At 40.5% G+C, this 18,578-nt stretch overlaps 2 protein-coding genes and 1 long non-coding RNA gene across 3 annotated transcripts in view; all 3 read left to right on the forward strand.

The window, feature by feature from the left end:
* Positions 1-3,455, forward strand: part of LOC118241737 (antigen WC1.1-like) — a 10,325-nt gene extending 6,870 nt beyond the window's left edge. Inside the window, exons 13-19 of the mRNA XM_081723255.1 lie at positions 809-871; positions 1,322-1,387; positions 1,491-1,568; positions 1,893-1,964; positions 2,056-2,106; positions 2,402-2,464; positions 3,102-3,455. Of these exons, the coding sequence (XP_081579381.1) occupies positions 809-871; positions 1,322-1,387; positions 1,491-1,568; positions 1,893-1,964; positions 2,056-2,106; positions 2,402-2,464; positions 3,102-3,217 (509 nt within the window). The 3' untranslated portion in view covers positions 3,218-3,455. The remainder of the gene's footprint in view (positions 1-808; positions 872-1,321; positions 1,388-1,490; positions 1,569-1,892; positions 1,965-2,055; positions 2,107-2,401; positions 2,465-3,101) is intronic.
* A 7,595-nt stretch (positions 3,456-11,050) lies between these two features.
* Positions 11,051-11,631, forward strand: LOC145659890 (uncharacterized). The gene is made up of 3 exons (XR_014126046.1): positions 11,051-11,145; positions 11,306-11,449; positions 11,569-11,631. It is a non-coding gene; the product is annotated as an uncharacterized LOC145659890 (long non-coding RNA).
* A 4,364-nt stretch (positions 11,632-15,995) lies between these two features.
* LOC145659877 (stabilin-2-like) lies at positions 15,996-17,808 on the forward strand. The gene is made up of 6 exons (XM_081723301.1): positions 15,996-16,063; positions 16,392-16,520; positions 16,659-16,727; positions 17,131-17,221; positions 17,397-17,592; positions 17,757-17,808. Exons 1-5 carry the CDS (start codon positions 16,016-16,018, stop codon positions 17,429-17,431), a joined length of 372 nt encoding a protein of 123 aa, XP_081579427.1. The 5' UTR covers positions 15,996-16,015; the 3' UTR covers positions 17,432-17,592; positions 17,757-17,808.
* The last annotated feature ends 770 nt before the right edge of the window (positions 17,809-18,578 follow it).

Here is an 18,578-nt window from a genome sequence, read left to right on the forward strand (position 1 = left end):
AGAGAAAATGTGTACATGCTTGTGTGTTTGTGTATGTGTGTGTGAGAGTGTCTTTGCCTGCAACTAGTTTTGTGTGAGAGACATAAGAAAAGAGAAGAGAGAGAGAGAGTGTGTGTGTGTTTGTTTTTCCAAATGCTTCCTAGTTTTTCTGAGCTGCACAAATAATAAGAAAATAATTTAAAATAATGAGAGACTGTCATGAAAGTGAGTGGTGAATGTGTATTAGAGTAAATGTGTCTTTGGCTGCATGTGAGGAGTGTGGTAATTCTGCTGATAATCATCTATTAGGCAGGGGAAGCTCAACTATGTTATTCCTGTACACCTTTAGTTTAGGTACAGGATGAGAAAACCACAGAGCAGCAGGTGTGTGCAGGAAGAGAGTCAAAGAGAGAGAGAGAGAGAGAGAGAGAGAGAGAGAGAGAGAGAGAGAGAGAGAGAAAGAGAGATTGTGTGTAAGTGAATGAAAGAGGGGTGTTTGTGTAGCCTCTATACACTCTATGTAGCCTCTATACACTCTATACATCTCTGTACACCCTGGAAAGCAGTGTCCCCAAATTTCTATTATGCAGGTAAGTTTGGCTGTGTGTGTGTGTGTGTGTGTGTGTGTGTGTGTGTGTGTGTGTGTGTGCGCACTTGTCAGTGTATGTGTCTTCTGGTGTGTGGGGTCTTAGGCTGCCCTCTACTGGCTGCAGTGTTATTATTTTCATCTTCCTGTATCCAACCCAGTTGATTATGACCACATGAGTCAGTTTGTGGTTGATTTGGTGTTCTGTACCTGTCACATGACTGTTCTGCGCTCCTCTAACAGGAAGTGTCCTTTCTGAATCCCAGCATTCAGGATATGAGGATGTGGCTCAGGAGTTTGTCTCAGGTAACAGGGCCACTGCATGTGTGTGTCAAATTGGATCCCATTTAGAAATATTAGAATGATGGATAAGCATTAAAATAATTTATTATTAAAACTCACCTAGCTGAACCTTATTTATAATATTCTGTCATGAATGGTTACAGAAAATGTAAAATTTTACCTAGCATGAAATATTTATTTGTTCTTTTAGATTTCCACTTTGTCTCATATGAGTCTATCTGGTAGTGTGTGTTCCTCTTTGTTAGATAAATGAGAGCTTTACTGCACTGGTCAAACATTTTATTCATCTGTAGATCAGAAGATGTTTTGCAGAAGTGCTTCCCCCATATTCTAACCAGAGTCACATGCAGTAGTTTACAAAAGACATATCAGAGAATTACAGTTTGTACATCATTCTCATTACCGTAGTTTGTTTTAAGTTATGTAAAAAACAAAGTTATCATCTTTTTCCAGAAAAGTCTGTGACTGTGGACCAGCCTGAGTATTACGATGATGTCACCACCATCGGTGACCTCATAAGTGAGTTCCTTTATTAACTGATCATGTGATTCTACTTTCTTAAACCAAACTATGAAAAGATGGCTGGACTGTTTTAAAGACAGTCTGCTTTTATTGAACTTAGGGGACATAGAAAGAGAGGACATACCAGAGAACTACGATGATGTCATCACTGCTGGACCCAGCCCTGATATTGTAGCAGGTGTGGTTCTGTATTGGGGATTGTCTGTCAGACAGAACAAACATTCTTACTACAAACCCATAACTGTTCATTTGTTTGGTGTGAATACAAGTCTGAATTTGTATGGGGAGCACTTTTATATTCAGTCATCATTAAAAACAGATCACAAATAAAATAAAAATTAATAAATAACCAAACAAATAAATCAATAAAAAAGAAAAGAGAATCATTAAATTATTTGTAAATGAATGATGCCTGTGCTACTTTTATGGAGCTTTTCTATGCTTTAAGAGCTGCCAGCTCAGTAACATCTGTGTGTCTCGGCACATCTGTGTTTTGGTGTAGAGGACGTATCTGAGAATTATGATGATGTCATTACTGATGATCAGAATGCTGCTGTTGTGACAGGTATGACTAGTAATGTTACAAGATTGTAGCCTCATACATAAAAGCAGTTAATGAAATAAATGCTAATGTACTGGTATTTTCCTCTATATCTCCTCTACAGAGAACTATGATGATGTTATTACCACTGGACCAAACCCAAACATTACAGCAAGTAAGATTTTAATACAAGGCCATTTATGTCAAATGGAAGCACTGAATCAGAACAATAGGTTGTAATGTAAAACATAGTTTATTGATATCAGTATAATATGTCTTCTCCTGTTGGTATAGTGGCCACACCAGAAGACTGTAATGATGCTGCAACAAACCCAAATGTTACAGAAAGTAAGTTTTGTTTTTTTTTTAATGTAGAAACTGTAATGCTGTAAATATATATTTATATTATATAACATTATATATAGTCGTTATATTTTAACATCATAATTGATCTTTGCATGTTAGTGTAGTGGACACACCAAAGAACAGTGATGACATCATCACTGCTGGACAGGACGTAGGAGGTGTAAATGGTGAGCGGCTTCCCTTGTTGTGTTCTCCACTACATTCCACCTGTATGGTGGAGTCGGTGTGTCAAATCAAGAACACAGGCAGCATAGTGAAAACATGGTCACATTAGTGATGACATGACATGGAAATGTAATAATGTTGATGCATGACAGAGGGCTCCTATTTATATATCAACTACAGTCTCCCTTCACTTATATAACAAATGTACCAATATTTATACAAGTGGAGACGATTGAAACAGTACTGGAGTTCAGTGCCATCTACATCTGTCTAATCGTGTCCTACAAATGCTGCGTCTGTCTAAGTGTGATCTACAAATGATGTGTCTGGTACCTTGAATCATGCAAAGGCTTAAAACTAAAACAGAGCTGGTTGTCATAAATGATAATAGGCTACATTTTATTCTTAAGATATTTTATTTAAGGCACAATATTTGTACATCTTCATATATTATATTTCTTGGAAATCATGGAATTTCTTAGCACTGTAGTGGTGATTAGATAAACACTGAGGCAATTTTTGTTTTACTCACTCATGAACATTTTACAAGCTGATTTAATATGTGCATAATACAAAAATAAAATATTTTAAGCTATTTTAAGATTTTAAAAGAAAGATTTCAATGTACTCTTTTTACAGACTATGAGGACATGAAGGAGGAGCCTCAGAAAGAAATGAATCACATGACCAAGAGACAACACCAAGTGCCTTTCCTCAGGAAATTACATTTGAACTTCTTCAAACTAAAAAAATGATTACTAGCATTTTTCACAATATGGAACATTTTATACGGCATTGTTTATTTCAGCTTTCAGCTGGAATCACACCCAGGTATAAAAATACCAAAGTTTCTTTCACAGCCAAGCATCACCAATTGTTTCTCAACATTTTTAAAAATGGTAATATGTAGTACATAATCAAAGCTGAAAAGCTTTATCTCATCTATCTCACTTGTTCTTCTATTGAAATAAACACGTGATCTTTTGCAAGATCTCCACATTTAATCATTCTGAATACTATTAGAGGCCTAAACTTACATTTTCAATTCTCAACAATCTTTGCAGCCTAGTAAATTAACAAATAAACAAATAGCCTAAATAAAACTAATGTTTATTGGAAAAGGCTCCCTATTCCTTTTTAATCTGTCCTACTTAAGAGTCGCATCATAAAAATACACATGAAATAAAACATTTAATGTTTTACAAATTATATTTTAGCGAGGAAATTACACCTTAAAGGCATTCAGTACAGTTTCTAAAAATGAATTTTACAACCTCTGTGATATTTTGTAGTATTTTATGTAATCCTACTTTTTTTTCTTCATCTACACTTTCACACATTTCAGAATTCGGTGAGCTATGCAGTTTCTGAGTTTAAGATAAAAGGGAGAGTTTTGTTAATGGCACAAAAGTTACATGACGCGATGCAAATATCAGTCTTTTTTTTTCAAAACAAATAGAAAAGGGGAAATCACATATGGAAAGCTTATTGTATATCCTAAAATGAAATTAGTAATATAATCGTTTTAATAATTAATTTATAAGCGTAGTAGGGCTACATAGATTTATTTTATATTTATACTAATGATAAATTGTTTATGAGTGAAAGCCAAGGACAATGTTGTACTATTAACTTATTGTTCCACTAGAATTAGTTATTTTAGGTGTCAAAAGCATTGGTAGTGTCACACATACAACACTCTTACATTTATGGCATTTAGCTGAGATTAAATTCAAATTTCTATTATGAATTTAAGAAACATAAATAAAATGGAGCCATAAAACCTACATGTGCCGCAGGGCAAGCGCAGGACGTACAGACTCACTGGACGGACACATTTATTAACATACGAAAAACACAACGGCACTCACATATAACGTAAACGGTGAACATGAACACACAACGACTAACATTACCGATGTGAACATTAACACAGACAACATGACCATCGTGAACGTGATCAATAACCGCCAGCGAAGCAGCGCCCCACAGCGGTGTAAGTGCACGCAGACATTAGCAGACTAACCACGTGCTCAGTACGAAGGCGTGGCTACAAACAAGACGATTAAGCGCCACTGCACGCGGTGGGCTGTACCACGTGACTAGTGGGGGCTCCATGACAGTATTTAATCAAAATGTAAAGACTTAATAACTGACTTCATTTATCATAACATAGTATTCTAAGGTTTTGGCTAATATTAAGGGTAATTAAAGGCAACCAAAGACATGCTACACTGTATGAAGTGGAAGAGCATTAGGTAGTCCAGTCATCATATTAGTTTCCTCCAAGAACTGAATGAATATTTTTGGCAGCAGAAAGTCTTTGGTGTGCAGAGGTTGCAATGAGCTGTGTTTCAATACGGAGATGTTTGACCCACCTCCTCCTAACCTTTTTGTTTGTTTGTTTGTTTGTTTTTGTATAGACAAATTATGCATGATTGTTGCGGAAAGATTATTACTTCAATGTGTTTATAATCATGTAGGGTAATACTGAAAAAGTATCAAAAAATTTTTTTCTTCAAAAGTATTCTTGACTCATTACAAGCACGTCATTGTTTTCTAATTTATCTGCATAGAGGAGATCAGGGTTGGTTGTCACCTGAGTTGGTTGGCCCATTACTCATATTCTGTAAACTGTGGGTATATCTATAGAAGTATTGACACTGAAATGTTCAGATTTGAGGGCAGAAGCCAACTGCCATATTTCCCTCTCTCTGACCTGAACAGACCTGATGTAAGATCAGTTTTGTGATTTTTCATAGCATAAAGTCTGTTTTTGGAGTCATATATTAAGAGGAAACTAAAATACCTTGAAATCAACTTTTTCACTAAAAACAGTTTGGAAAGTATTGTACTACCAGTTATTAGTTTGAACTGTTTCCTCAAATGTTGACGTCATTAACATGCCCTTTAGTGTAACTTCCTTTGTGGTGGTGGTTGTCACACTCATGATGAGGATGATGGCATGTACCATGTCAACTCAAGGTGTGTTCATGTTCCTTGGATTTATGGTGCAAATATCAATCAAACAGTTTCCTCATTTCCATGGCAACATAGTCACTTCCAGGTTTTCCAGTTTTCGTCTCCGTGGTTCCGTGTCTCCTCCCCTTTGTGTTCAGCTGTTCCTAGTTTGTCCCTGATTGTAGTCCCATGTAAACCCCGTTCCTACATCTCTTGGTTGTCGGTCATTGTAGCATTGTAGCTTTCTCTATGGGAGCAGTGTCAGTTGTCCTTTAAATATTCTGCAAATAGATGGATCTTCAGTTTGTGTTTGTAGACTGCAAGTGACTCTGCTGTCTGGACAGCAAATGGGAGTTTATTCCAGCATTTTGGAGCCAGGACAGAAAATATGAGACTTGAAGCAATGTATTTCAAGCCAGCCATACTTGAGGTTCGAAGTACTCGAGGTATGGATTGAGCTTTGACCACTGACCTCATGTATGAAGGGAGTGGTTCATTTTTGGCTTTGTAAGCAAGCATTAAGGTTTTAAATCTGATGCGTGCAGCTACTGGGAGCTAATGAAGGGAGAGCAGCAGTGGAGTAACGTGAGAATTTTGGAAGATTGAAGACAAGTCGTGCTGCTGCATTCTGGAAATGTTGTAGAGCTTTACTGGCTCTTAGAGGAAGACCAGTAATTAGAGAGTTGCAGTAGTCGAGCTTTGAAATCACGAGACACTGCACAAGCACCTTGGTTAGCTTCCTGTGAGAGAAAGAGCTGATTCCTTCGTATGTTACAAAGGAGAAATCTGCAAGACTGGGTTAGATTAGCAACATGAGCTGAGAACGACATTTGGCTGTCCAAAGTTATGCCCAGGCTACAGGCAGCTTCAGATGGTGATACCAGGGAGTTCTCGAAGGAAACTGTGAGGTCATGGTAAGGGTTGGGAGTACCTGGGATAAACAGAAGCTCAATTTTACTGGGGTTGAGCTTCAAGTGGTGGGCTGTCATCCATGATGCAATGTCAGTCAAGCATGCTGAGATACATATCAAGACTTGCATGTCAGAGGGTGGAAAAGAAATAAAATAACTGAGTGTCATCAGCATAGCAGTGATACGAAAAACCATGAGAAGATATTACATCACCAAGAGAATGAGTATACAAAGAGAAGAGAAGGGGGCCCAATACTGAGCCTTGTGGAACACCAGTGGAGAGTCTGCACGGTTTGGACGTGGATCCTCTCCATGTCACCTGGCAGGACCGTCCATCCAGATAGGACTGAAACCATCTCCAAGCAGATCCAGTCACACCAAGCCTGGAAAGAACAGAGAGAAGAATGTTGTGGTTCACTGTGTCAAAGGCTGCTGAAAAGTCTAGAAGAATCGAAACATATGACTGTTTGGCGGCTTTAGCGGCATGAAGTTTCTCAGTCACCGCAACGAGGGCCGTTTCTGTAAAATGTGCCGGTTTGTCGCCAGACTGATTGGGATCATGCAGCTAGTTCTGGGTGAGAAAAAGAGCCAATTGATTATAAACTGCTCATTCAAGGGCTTTTGAGAGGAAAGAGAGAAGTGATACCGGCCTGTAGTTGGTAACGCTGGAGCTGTCAAGTGTGGCCTTCTTGAGGATTGGTACCACCCTGGCGGTTTTGAATGCAGTAGGCACGTATCCAGAAGATAAGGAGTTGTTGATGATGACAGAGATGAAAGGAAGCAGATCTCTTGTGATTTGTCTGGAACAGAGCAGAAGAAATCGGATCCAGCAGACATGTAGTCAGATTGCTGGAAGTCAGGAGTTGAAGAATTTCATCTGTGGAGAGAGGAGAAAAAGAAGTCAGAGAGTTGGATGTTGAGGAATGCACATTATTTGGAGGAGTGGGAACAGAGGAAAAGGGCTGGTGGATTGCTGCAACCTTCTCCTCAAAGAAGGTGATAAAATCCTCCGGAGTAAGAGATGGAAAAAAAAAATTGTAAAGAGCTTGAGTGGATCAGATAATGATGATGATTCGAATTTCTCCCTGTAGTAGGATGACTTTGCAGATGTTACTTCCAGTGAGAACTTAGAAAGGAGAGACTTTTATGAGCTAAGATCTGAATCTATGTGAGATTTCCTCCACCTCCTCTCTGCAGTCCTTAGTTCTCTCCTGTGGCAGCGAAGTGTTTGTTAGCCAGGGGGAAGGTGGGGAGGACTTAGCGGGTCTAGAGGAGAGAGGGCACAGAAGATTCATTGATGAGGAGAGTGTAGAAATGAAAGTATTTGTAATTGTATCCAAAGAGAGAGAGGATGGAGTCAGGGTGAGGAGGGGTGGACAAAATAGTAGAATTAAGGGAAGAGGGAGTTATGGAGTGCAGATTGTGATGGAAGAAGGAGGAACATGTTGGAGAGGACTGGATGGAAAGACAAGGAAGGAAGAGAGAGAGAGAAGGATAGAAAGTGATGGTCCGAGAGGTGGAGGGGGCTGACTGCGATGTCCGATGTTGTGGTGGTACGGGTGAAGATCAAGTCCAGAACATTGCCCGCTTTGTGAGTCGGAGGAGAGTGGTTGAGGGTGAGGTCAAATGCTGTCAACAGCGGAAGGATGCAGGAGGAATGCAGCTTGTCTGATGGAAGGTTGAAGTCACCAAGGAGCATGAGTGGATTTCCTTCAATGGGGAAATGACTCAGAAGGATGTCGAGCTCATCAATGAAGTGATCTAGGGAACCTGCAGGGCGGTAGATGACATTGATAAGAAGTTTGGTGGGGAAAGACACTGTAATGGCATGAAATTAAAAAGAGGAGATGGAAAGTGTAGAGAAGGAAAGTGGAGTGAAATGCCACTCTCGGGACATTAGTAAACCTGTGCCACCACCCCTGCCAAGACACCTTGGAGAATGCATAAATGAAAAGGCAATGGACAGGGCAGCTGAAGTCGCCGAGTTCTCAGGGGTGATCCATGTTTCTGTCAGAGCCAGGAAGTGTATGAAGTGGAGGGATGCTAATGCTGAGTTGAAGTCAGCCTTGTGGACAGCAGATTGGCAGTTCCAGAGCCCTCCTGCCACCACGATATGTGATGGTGTGAAGCATTGTGAGTCAGTGAGGTTGCTGAGATTACTGAGATTGCGACGTCTATGATTGTGTCGAGGAGATCTGTGGGATATGTGGACAGGAATTGTGAAGCACATTTCAAATGCTTGATTTGTGGAGGTATGAGATAAAGGATTGAGATAATATGAGAAGATACTTAGCTGAGTTTGTGAAGTCCTGTAGGTGAGATGTAGATGAACTGATTGAGAACACCACCATACCTTCTCCAGATGTTGAGTCGTCCTAATTTAACTCAGTTCAATAAGTGCTGAGCCCGCCCCTCAATTCACACCTAAGGTCAGGGCGAAACCACACCTGTAGTGAGTAATCACCGCTACCAAGCAACTAACAACTAGGTTTAGACAACAAGCCTTGAATTTTACAGAATCTAAGACAAAAGTAAGTGAACTCAGAGCCTACCTTAACCAACCAGATGATAATCCAATGAGACAAACCAAAGCACAGAGTAGATAATTTTGCACTGCAGAGTCTCCCGATGTCATAACTGGTACAATCTTTGCAGGCAACATCGGACTATGATTACATGTGTGTCTGTAAATTTCTGTGTTGAAGTGACATGCTGGTCCTGACTTCTCCCTATTTAGGTATGAACACACAAGTTTAACGATTATAAGCAAAATGGGTAATTCTGCAATGTAGAGCCTCAAACTTTGCAATTTTCCTCAGAATGGTCGTGTGAATATATATATTTCCATTCTGGTCAAAATCAGACAACCTATGACAGCATTTCAGTGATATGATAATGGTGCCTCTTTGATCAATGCCACATAGAGTGAAAAAGTCAACATTATTTGTTAATTATTTAGTTTCAGATTTTAAAGATTAAGTGCTAATTTTATATTATTAACAAATGTGTCAAAACTAAACATGTTTGAAAAGCATTGTAATTGCAAAGCTGTTTGGACTCCTTTAAAGATTCATTTGAGTCCAAGTTTGTGTTGCCAAATTTAACTATGTAGGAGATATAATAGATTTTTTTAGTATAGTGCCCCCAAGTGGCCATTTCCCTTGAAACCTGACTATGTCTTAGAGAATGCATACATGACAATACAATTCAAGTTTGATGTGGATTGACCAATGCTAAGCCTGTGAAATCTGTACTGAATGCTGATTGGCTGATGGTATCAGTCCTTTTTGGAGATATAGTATCCCTGTTTTAGCTCCTGCTCCATACATGCATACAGATGTTATGTACCAGTTTCACATTAGCTGGACAATCTGAGTAGGTGTCATAGTTTCTTGCCTGTGATGGAGCCCCCTATTTAAGCAGGTGCACCAAAATGGTTGATTTGTCTCATATCCACTTCGGCTACATTTCTATAAAGTTTGGTATCATTGCATTGAAGGGTTCAACTTATTTGATTGGCATGTAAAAACTACACAGTATAGAAATCCCCAGATTTTTTTAATATTTATTAAACTTCAGACTCTTGTGAATGTCTGGATACCAGATTTGTATAGGTTTGGCGAAAATCCTAGGAGTTAGTGCTCCTAAATGTGTGTGATTTTGCATATTATGCAAATTATCTCTAAATATAAGTGGGTGGAGCTTATGGCTACTTATGGCTACTTTTTGTAGACTGGGAGACTAGTAATTACCTGAAAAAAGAATTTTGTCCGTGTAACGTTTGCCCGAGTGCTGCAGGACGCAGAACAGGATGCACGTACTCCCTCGACTTTGTGAAACATTTAATGACATCGAACGTATAAGACAATGGTGGCACTCGCACATTACATGAACAGTGAACATAAATACACTTTCAGAAGCAGCTATGTCCTGGCCTCTGACGTCACACGGACAGTTTACTGTTTTTGTACCAAATAACCAAGCTGTCAAATCAACATCTGTGAGTTCAGTCATACAGATCATGAATCATATAATTATATACACACTACTGTTCAAATCTTTGGAATCACTGCGCCAGTGTTCTCAATAATCCACTTTTTTTGTGGATACGTACATAAAATTATTATAATATGATACTAGAATTTAAAAATTCATGAATTTTCAAATAACTTTAGGAAGCACATAAATACACAAATAGTTTTGTCCAGAATTATGTAGAATTGTGCAGATGACTCCAAAATTCTTCATATACATGTATGGAGAGAGTTAATAATACAATTAATATCCAGAATACTTCACAAAGGGGTGGAAAGCAATGATCAAATCTTGAGGCAGATTATTTCAGGAGAAATTGCATTAAATTCAATATAATGAATTATTCAATAGTTAATGACCTTTAGTTCACTAAAATACTAAATGATAGTTTAGAATGACATAACTACATACATTATTTAGACCTACATTGCATAAAGTTGCATAAATATGGGAACCCAAACTTTTGAAGTAGTAGTGTAAATGATAAAAAAGTGCAAAACACATCCATGTTACACACACACACACACACACACACACACACACACACACACACACACACACACACACACACACACACACACACACACACACACACACACACACACGTGCATTGTACTGTTCTGCTGCTGCAGGTGAAAACTCTGGTGGCAGATGAGGCGAAGGCCCGATATTTTGTCAAGTTGCACATGGTCGCCGTGGAAATGAACTCTGACACTCTGAAGAATGGAATACTCTATTACACGCTGACAGGGAAAACTGCTGAATCAGTAACTGAGGTAGAGGAGTGTGTGTGTGTGTGTGAGGGAGGGAGGGAGAATAAAAATGGAATATTATAGAAATAGCACTCTCTCACTGTCTCTCACTGTCTCACTGTCTCTTTCTCTCTCTCTTTCTCTCTCTCTCTCTCTTTGTCTTTCTCTTTCTTTCTCTCCTAAGTCTGAGCAGGTTAAAGTCCGTATCCATGGCAGTCGTAGGAAAGGCCTGCTTCTGGAATCCAATATTATTGCTTCGAATGGAGTGATCCACATCACTGATAAAATGATGGACACGGTCCCTCCTACTGTTATAAGTGACAGTCAGGTGCATTCTTCAGACAAGCCAGATGCTTTTAATAATACTGACGTAAATCAGGAAATCCTTCTTTCTGAGTTATTAAGTAAAATAAAACTCTTTTTTTATAATTTGCTCTTTGAATTCAGGAAAACCTGATGAAGATTCTTTCTGACAATGGAAAGTTCTCCCAATTTAAGTCTCTTCTTGAGCTATCGGGAAATTGTCAGAAATGTCTACATATGCAGTAAATGTGCATGTATGAAACTCTTAAGTCTGTCTCTTTGCATCAGAAAACCAATATGGTGGCTGTACACAGTGTTTGCTCCAACAAACACCGCCTTTTCTTTACTGAAGGACGGTTACCTATACTACCTTGTGTCTGATGAGGGAGGTCTGCACTGCAAAATTTCTGCAGTATTTTATATTTAGCATCACTTAACTGGAAACAAGTTGATCTTTGCCTTTATATTTCTGTTCCTTTCATCTCTGAAGGGCAATTCAAAACTACTGGAACTGATGAGAAACCATATTGTTTCCTCTGCTCAGGTGAGTGTTTCTGCTTGGAGAATGTAGTAGGAATGTGGTGTTCCCTTCTGTATAGCATATTTTAACTTTTCACATGATGCTACCAAACGTCTTTTTCTGTAATTACACTCATGTCTTATTTTCTTGCATTGACATCAGCTGAGTGTTAGCTACATCATCTCAAGTGCGCAGACTGTGTCCATGGCTAATCAAGTTCTAGCATTTAACGTCACCCTTGTTGTGAGTACTCAAGAATTTTCACACTTCATTTCATGTAACACTTCACCAGGAAATGTTGGCATTGCTAAAATGTATGAGAAGGAGTCAGTCAACAAACACACACATGCTGACCACCTCTAACTGAATTTACAGTTATTCAAATAGGAATGTGGTCTGGTACACTGTGTGATTAAACATACTGTACCATCCAACAAACACCACAAAAATGTAGAAAAGCTATTAGCTTTTTGTCTGCTCTGGCATGTCAGTTATTCCCATTTATTATTCGGTCATAAAGTCTCTGGCTGATTCTCATTCATGTTTAGGTATGTAAGTAGTGTTTGTGTTGGATGGACATTTCCCAATATGGTTTCTGCTCATAATCAGGGTCAGATTTTGATCAACGGGGTAGCAGTGGTTGAGACAGATGTTGAGGCAAAGAATGGACGTCTCTATTCGCTAGATGAGATTCTAATCCTGCCCACCATAGAACCCATCCTCCCTCATCGGTGTGACGTTACTGAAAATGTTAAATATAAGGTGAGTTTTGGCCATGCATCTAGAAGTTACATTTGATTTAAATCTGCAGAATCCCACGTCATCTAAGAAAAAAAGCTACTTTTGTTTGTTGGAGTGAGAGCTTCTATGGAAGACCATTTTGTCTTTTGTCTCCAGGGTCTGTGTCGTGAGCTGTTCATTAGTCACCAGGTCCAACTGTCCAACAGGTGTCTCAATGGTAAGAAGATGCCTTCTTCATAACTTTTATTATTGTACGCTGACTGAAGTTATATAATTCAAAACATTTTTGAATTTACAGAGGTTTACAGAGGATTTACAAATACCTAGTAATCATTATAGCTGCATGTTTGTCTGAGTGATGGAAAAGAGTTTAAGGTTGATTGTGTTTGAGGTTTTTAGTGTCTATCTCAAGGTGCATATCTAAATTATCTGTGTATATCTACATTTCTCTCCCTTGTGGCTCTTGTGTGAAGAACACGTTTTCCAGGGGCTGTGTGTACATCAAAAAGTTTCTAGGCCTGAATGTTCCTGTTCTGGGGTGCAGCATGTATTGCAGTGAGAACCGTACTGTGAGTATGAGAACCAACACCAATCACTTCATGTGTCCCAGATCTGCTCTAGCAAGCATTGCACCAGCCTTAAAGGAGCTGGTCATCGAAATGGCAGTTTGAACAATAATACAATAAAATACAATAACCCAAAGTTTCTGGGACTGGTGCGACTGGGTTCATTATTAGGCTTTACTTCCACAGATTCAACATGCCAACTTCTTTGTTTTATTTATAATAAGAGAAAATCCAGCAAACGCATGTGCAGTAGTTCGGTCTAACACACTTACATATACTCAGGGCACAAAGTCACACTGTCATAAAGTAAACCTCCAGTAGATACGTTTATCCCTGAATCTTGACACTAATTACTTAAGAGCAGAGTAGATTTGTACATTGTACATCTAGAGTACTATGTACATCTACAGCATTTTGGGTGTTTTGTATTAAAACTGAAGCTAAAGTAGAACATGATGTCTCTCTTTCTCCATGTTGTGAAGACCCCACAATGCTGTAAAGGCTTTTTTGGATCAGACTTTTCCCCTTGGCCTGGTGGATTCACTGCCCCCTGCTCCTCTCATGGCATGGTACACACACACACACACACACACACACACACACACACACACATACATGTGTGCACATAGGCACACCCCACTTCACAACTCTCCCTTTGTTTCAGTGCTTCGAGGGTATAGATGGCAATGGCACTTGTCAGTGTGAGCCCAACTTCAAAGGGTCCCATTGCCAGTACTGTGCTGACCCCAACAAATACGTCCCATCCTGTGACCAAAGTGCGACTCCAGAAGCATCGGAGTACCCTCCCATATCCATAGATTAGATCCATCTTTATCAGCCTCGACTGTCATAAGAGCCTCAGTAATCTCCCTTCACCTTTCTTTCCTGTACCCCAGCCTTCGGGTGTGTGCAGGGCGTGTGTGACAACCGCCAAGAAGCCCACGACATGTGTAAGTCAGGCTCCTGCAAGCCAGGTTTCTCTGGGCAGCTCTGTGATAAGCACACCCAGCCCTGCGGGCCCAAGCAGCCATGCCACGCCCATGCTGACTGTGTCTACAGCGAAGGAGAGCTCATGTGAGTGCCCCGCCTTTGCCCCGTCCTTACACTACCGTTAACCGTTAACCGACTTGAGTGGTTGGAGAAGCAGGAGGAAAAGCTCCACCCTGGGACTTGGTAGTGATGTTTAAAGGCAATTAAGACTTTTCTTCTTTTAGTCAAGGGTTGTAATAGGTTTGGTTTCGGTTAAGATAGAAGTAAGGCTGTTTTTTTTATTCACTTCATCATATGGTATGAATTTTTCCAGTCAGGGAGATGTGTGTTTAATTTTACTTGTGTATCTTTGTTCAAGGTGTGCGTGTAAGATGGGTTTCAAAGGGAATGGCTTCCTGTGTGTGGAGAGCGACCCGTGTACTTCACCTCCCAACGGAGGCTGCAGTAACAACGTAGGTCAAGAAAGCATTTGTGTGTGTTGGTCCGTGCGCACGTGTGAACGCGTGTGTGTGTTTCTGAATGTCTTTGTTCTCTCTCTCTCAGGCTAGGTGTATAAAAACTGTACCAGGCACCCGCAGGTGTGAGTGTCTGAAGGGGTGGAAAGAGGATGAAGATGAATGCCAGCCTGTCAATAACTGTGTCAAGCCCTCTAGAGGCGGGTGCCATCCCAACGCGTCATGCGTCCACGTAGGCCCAGGACAGGTGAGACGGGCTGCTGCTTAACCCAGACACTCAGTCCAGCACAGACTCTAGACTAAGGGCACTTGCACAGCATATTGTGTTGTGGATGTTGCCTTAGAGCCACTTTTGCCTACTCTACATCAGTCCTTTGTACATCTCTCCATTGTTCCATCCATCCATCCAGACATACATCCATCCAGACATACATTCAGTCTCTGTGTTTGCTGAGCTTGTCAGTCATTCTTTCTATTTTTTTCCAGAATTACTGTATGTGCAAGAAGAATTACTGTGGCAATAGGAAAGATTGTGAGGCTATCAATCAGTGTGTAGATCAAATGGGAGGATGTCATCAGCATGTTAGTGTGACACACACACACACACCAACACCTACACATTCCAAGCAATTTCATTTAAAAAAAAGGCTGTAATGAAGGGGATTTTCTCACTGAGTATATTATTCATTAGACCACCAGAGTGGCTGGAGCTAAAATTGTATCAGCAGACATTGTTGCCAAGAGTGGACTCATTCACCTGATCGACACAGCAAGTATTAAAAAACCCCCTCAGAAATGCAGTGGAGTCCTCGTACTGTTATGTAGTGGAAATGATAGACTGGTGTTTCTTTGCCAGGTTCTCATCTCTGATCGTAAGCTGAGCGAAGGTTTACTTGAGGTGCTGAACCAGAGACCACAGTTCTCTCTCTTCAGGGACATGCCAGTCTCTCACAGGGAAGGATATGATTGTCTCTCCTTAGGTTTTATGGTGTAAGCATCATTAACGTGATTAAATTTAGCTTTTCTGGTGCTTTACAAATTCAACTTGACTGAGGAAATGGAGAGCGCCTCTGGTTTTACATTGTTCGCACCTATGGACAGTGCTATTACTGAATATCTGAAGAACACCAGTGTACACACACACACACACACACACACACACAAACACACACACACACACACACACACGTTTGGTGTTTGTTTATATGTGATAGTGTGTGATTTCTCCAAACTAGGACCTGAATGTGACGCGTTACCACGTTGTGCTGGGTGACACCCTGAGGCAGGCAGACCTGCAGGATGGCCTGTACAAAGACACCATGCTGGGTTTCTCCTATCAGATAGGCATTTTCTGCAAAGACAGTAACGTAGGTCGACTCTTTACCCCTGTGAACGGGGAAATCATAGGAACATATGGGATGTAGGAGAGATGTGCGTTAAACCACCCAGTACACATGAGAACTGCTACTCTGTTCCCAGTCAGCTGTGGAAAATGGAGCCTAAATCCTCACAGACATGCAGACAGACACTCACAGACAAAAACTCAAAGACACTCACAGACCCACACAAACATGTCTCCGTCTTCTCACAGTAAAGCTAGTGAGTGAGGAACAGTCGAACCCTTTCATACAAAGAGAGCATCGAGAGCCACACACTTAATAAATCTCTCTCTCTCTTTCTGTCTGTCCTTCTCAGTGGTGGGTGAATAAGGCTCTGGTGACTGCTACGGACATTTTGACTTCTAAGGGGGTCATCCATGAAGTGTCTGCTGTACTGAAGGTGCCCAGGAACCGCTGTGACACAGCGTCCACCAAGATCTTCCAGGTGATTCCCTCTGCTGTGCACAGCTCTCCCAGACTTTCTCACCCGCCGAACACCTTCACAGGCAACAGGGCAGACCCACTTTGCTGAGCTGTTTGTCAGGCATGAGTTTGTGATCTTCTGGAATAACACTGTATGCAGGGGCAGTGCATGGACTGCTTTCACCCAACCGAGAGCCGTTGTCCCCCTGGAACCCAGCAAGTATTCACGGTAAAATCAATGGCACGTCTCTAAAACAAGCTATTCATCTAAAACACATGCATTAATTACTTTATGTGCCACCGTTTACAACCATAATCTAGTCAGTTTAAACAAACATTAGTTTAGCTTTTTAAATCCATTCAGTGCTCATTTGGGAGTGTGGCTGTGTTTCATAGATGTGGCTAATGGTATTTTTACATTTACATTACATTTACTGTTTTTACATTTAAATTTCCAGTTTTACATTTTCGCATTGAATTCAATATTATGTTCTTGTTCATATATTTTTCTTTTTATCGGTGTCACTGTATTGTTAATAAGACTTCAGTCTCAGCTGGGTTTCTGGGTAAAATGAACATTCAAATGGAGCAGACTGACATGTCCTGATTTTGTCTCTTTTTTTTGCCCAAAGTCCATAAAAAGGACCAAATGTGTATATAGCAGGAGGAAACACGGGATGTTCATTGGCTGTGAGGCTTCCTGTCAAAAACGGACCATCATATGTGAGATTTTTAAATTGCTTTCTTCTGTAAGTTGTTTAAATGATGGTGCTGAATTTTGCACATGTTGGATTGAGTATGTTTTAACACTGATGTGATTTTACTGTTATTTTGTCATCATTAAGTTTTGATTGGAGGGAGGTTCCCTCTCTTGTTTTCTCTCTCTCCCTCTCTGTAGGTAAGGAAGTGTTGCGAGGGTTTTTATGGTCTTAACTGTGAGAGCTGTCCAGGGCCAGAAGGCCAGCCCTGTTTTGGTAACGGTGTGTGTGTGGACGGTATTAATGGTACAGGAGCGTGTCGGTGCAACCCTGGCTTTAACGGCACAGCCTGCGAGTCCTGCCAGACGGGAAAGTACGGAATCCACTGTGACCAAGGTATTCCGCCGTGGAATCTACCTTTGTAACGTACCTTTGTAATGTACAACAATGTAAGTTCCCAATACACTACAGGTGAAAGCTTGTTAAACCTCCACATATTTCTCATACTCAGTCGTATTTGTTCCCTTTTTCCATTTTTCTCTCTTTTCCTCTCACTGCAGACTGTAAGTGTGTGAATGATGGTCAGGAGGGGGATGGCACCTGCGAACGTGACGTTGGATGGAGAGGAACACTCTGCTCTATAGGTGAGGAATTTTACACACACACATGCATGTAATCTGGCATCACAGGGTTTGGCATGTGTGACTGCACTGAGCCCTAACGTAATAAATGAATGTGAATAGCTGTAATCTATTCATCTGATCCTTTTCAGAAAAATGGAGGCTGCCACAAGCAAGCCATCTGTATGATGACAGGGCCAGGGAAGAGGAAATGCACCTGTCGCAAGGACTACATGGGAGATGGGATGACCTGCAAAAGTAACGTCATGCAGGTGAGAGACAAGGAGCGCTCTCTCTCTCTCTCTCTCTCGCTCTCTCTCTCTCTGACAATCACACACACACACAAACTCTCTGCCATCTCATTTTCACTAAGATAAATGTGTCTCCCATTGTGCCTTCAGGAGCTCCGAAACAGAGAGCTGACAAGTTTCTTCTACAATGTGTTAGTGAGTCTGTCATTCATTTGAGTTGTATTTTTTATGTGTTTTTTAATCATTATTTTTCTGTTTTCTTGAACCCTGTGTTACAAAATGTTAGTTAATGCAGGCAGGAAATAATCAGCATATGTTTATGCTTTCAGTGGTCTGATGCTTATTTCCTACAAGGACGTGGTCCATACACTGTGTTTCCTCCTAACAATAAGGCACTTAAAAAGGCAGAAGTAAGTCCAAGTGTTTGATGAAACTGCCCAGTGTGCATGTTGAATGACTGGACCAACAGTCCTCTTGGTCACACCATAATCCTGCATCATTTCCCAGTACC

This window comes from Electrophorus electricus, chromosome 11 (genome assembly GCF_041902795.1).
Source record: "Electrophorus electricus isolate QZ-2024a chromosome 11, ASM4190279v1, whole genome shotgun sequence".
Lineage (NCBI taxonomy): Eukaryota > Metazoa > Chordata > Actinopteri > Gymnotiformes > Gymnotidae > Electrophorus > Electrophorus electricus.

Coding starts and splice junctions, on each gene's coding strand:
- LOC145659877 (XM_081723301.1), top strand. CDS start 16,016: ATGCTGGGTTTCTCCTATCAGATAGGCATTTTCTGCAAAGACAGTAAC. Junction 16,521..16,658: donor CGTCCACCAAGATCTTCCAG/GTGATTCCCTCT, acceptor CACTGTATGCAG/GGGCAGTGCATGGACTGCTT. Junction 16,728..17,130: donor GAACCCAGCAAGTATTCACG/GTAAAATCAATG, acceptor TTTTGCCCAAAG/TCCATAAAAAGGACCAAATG.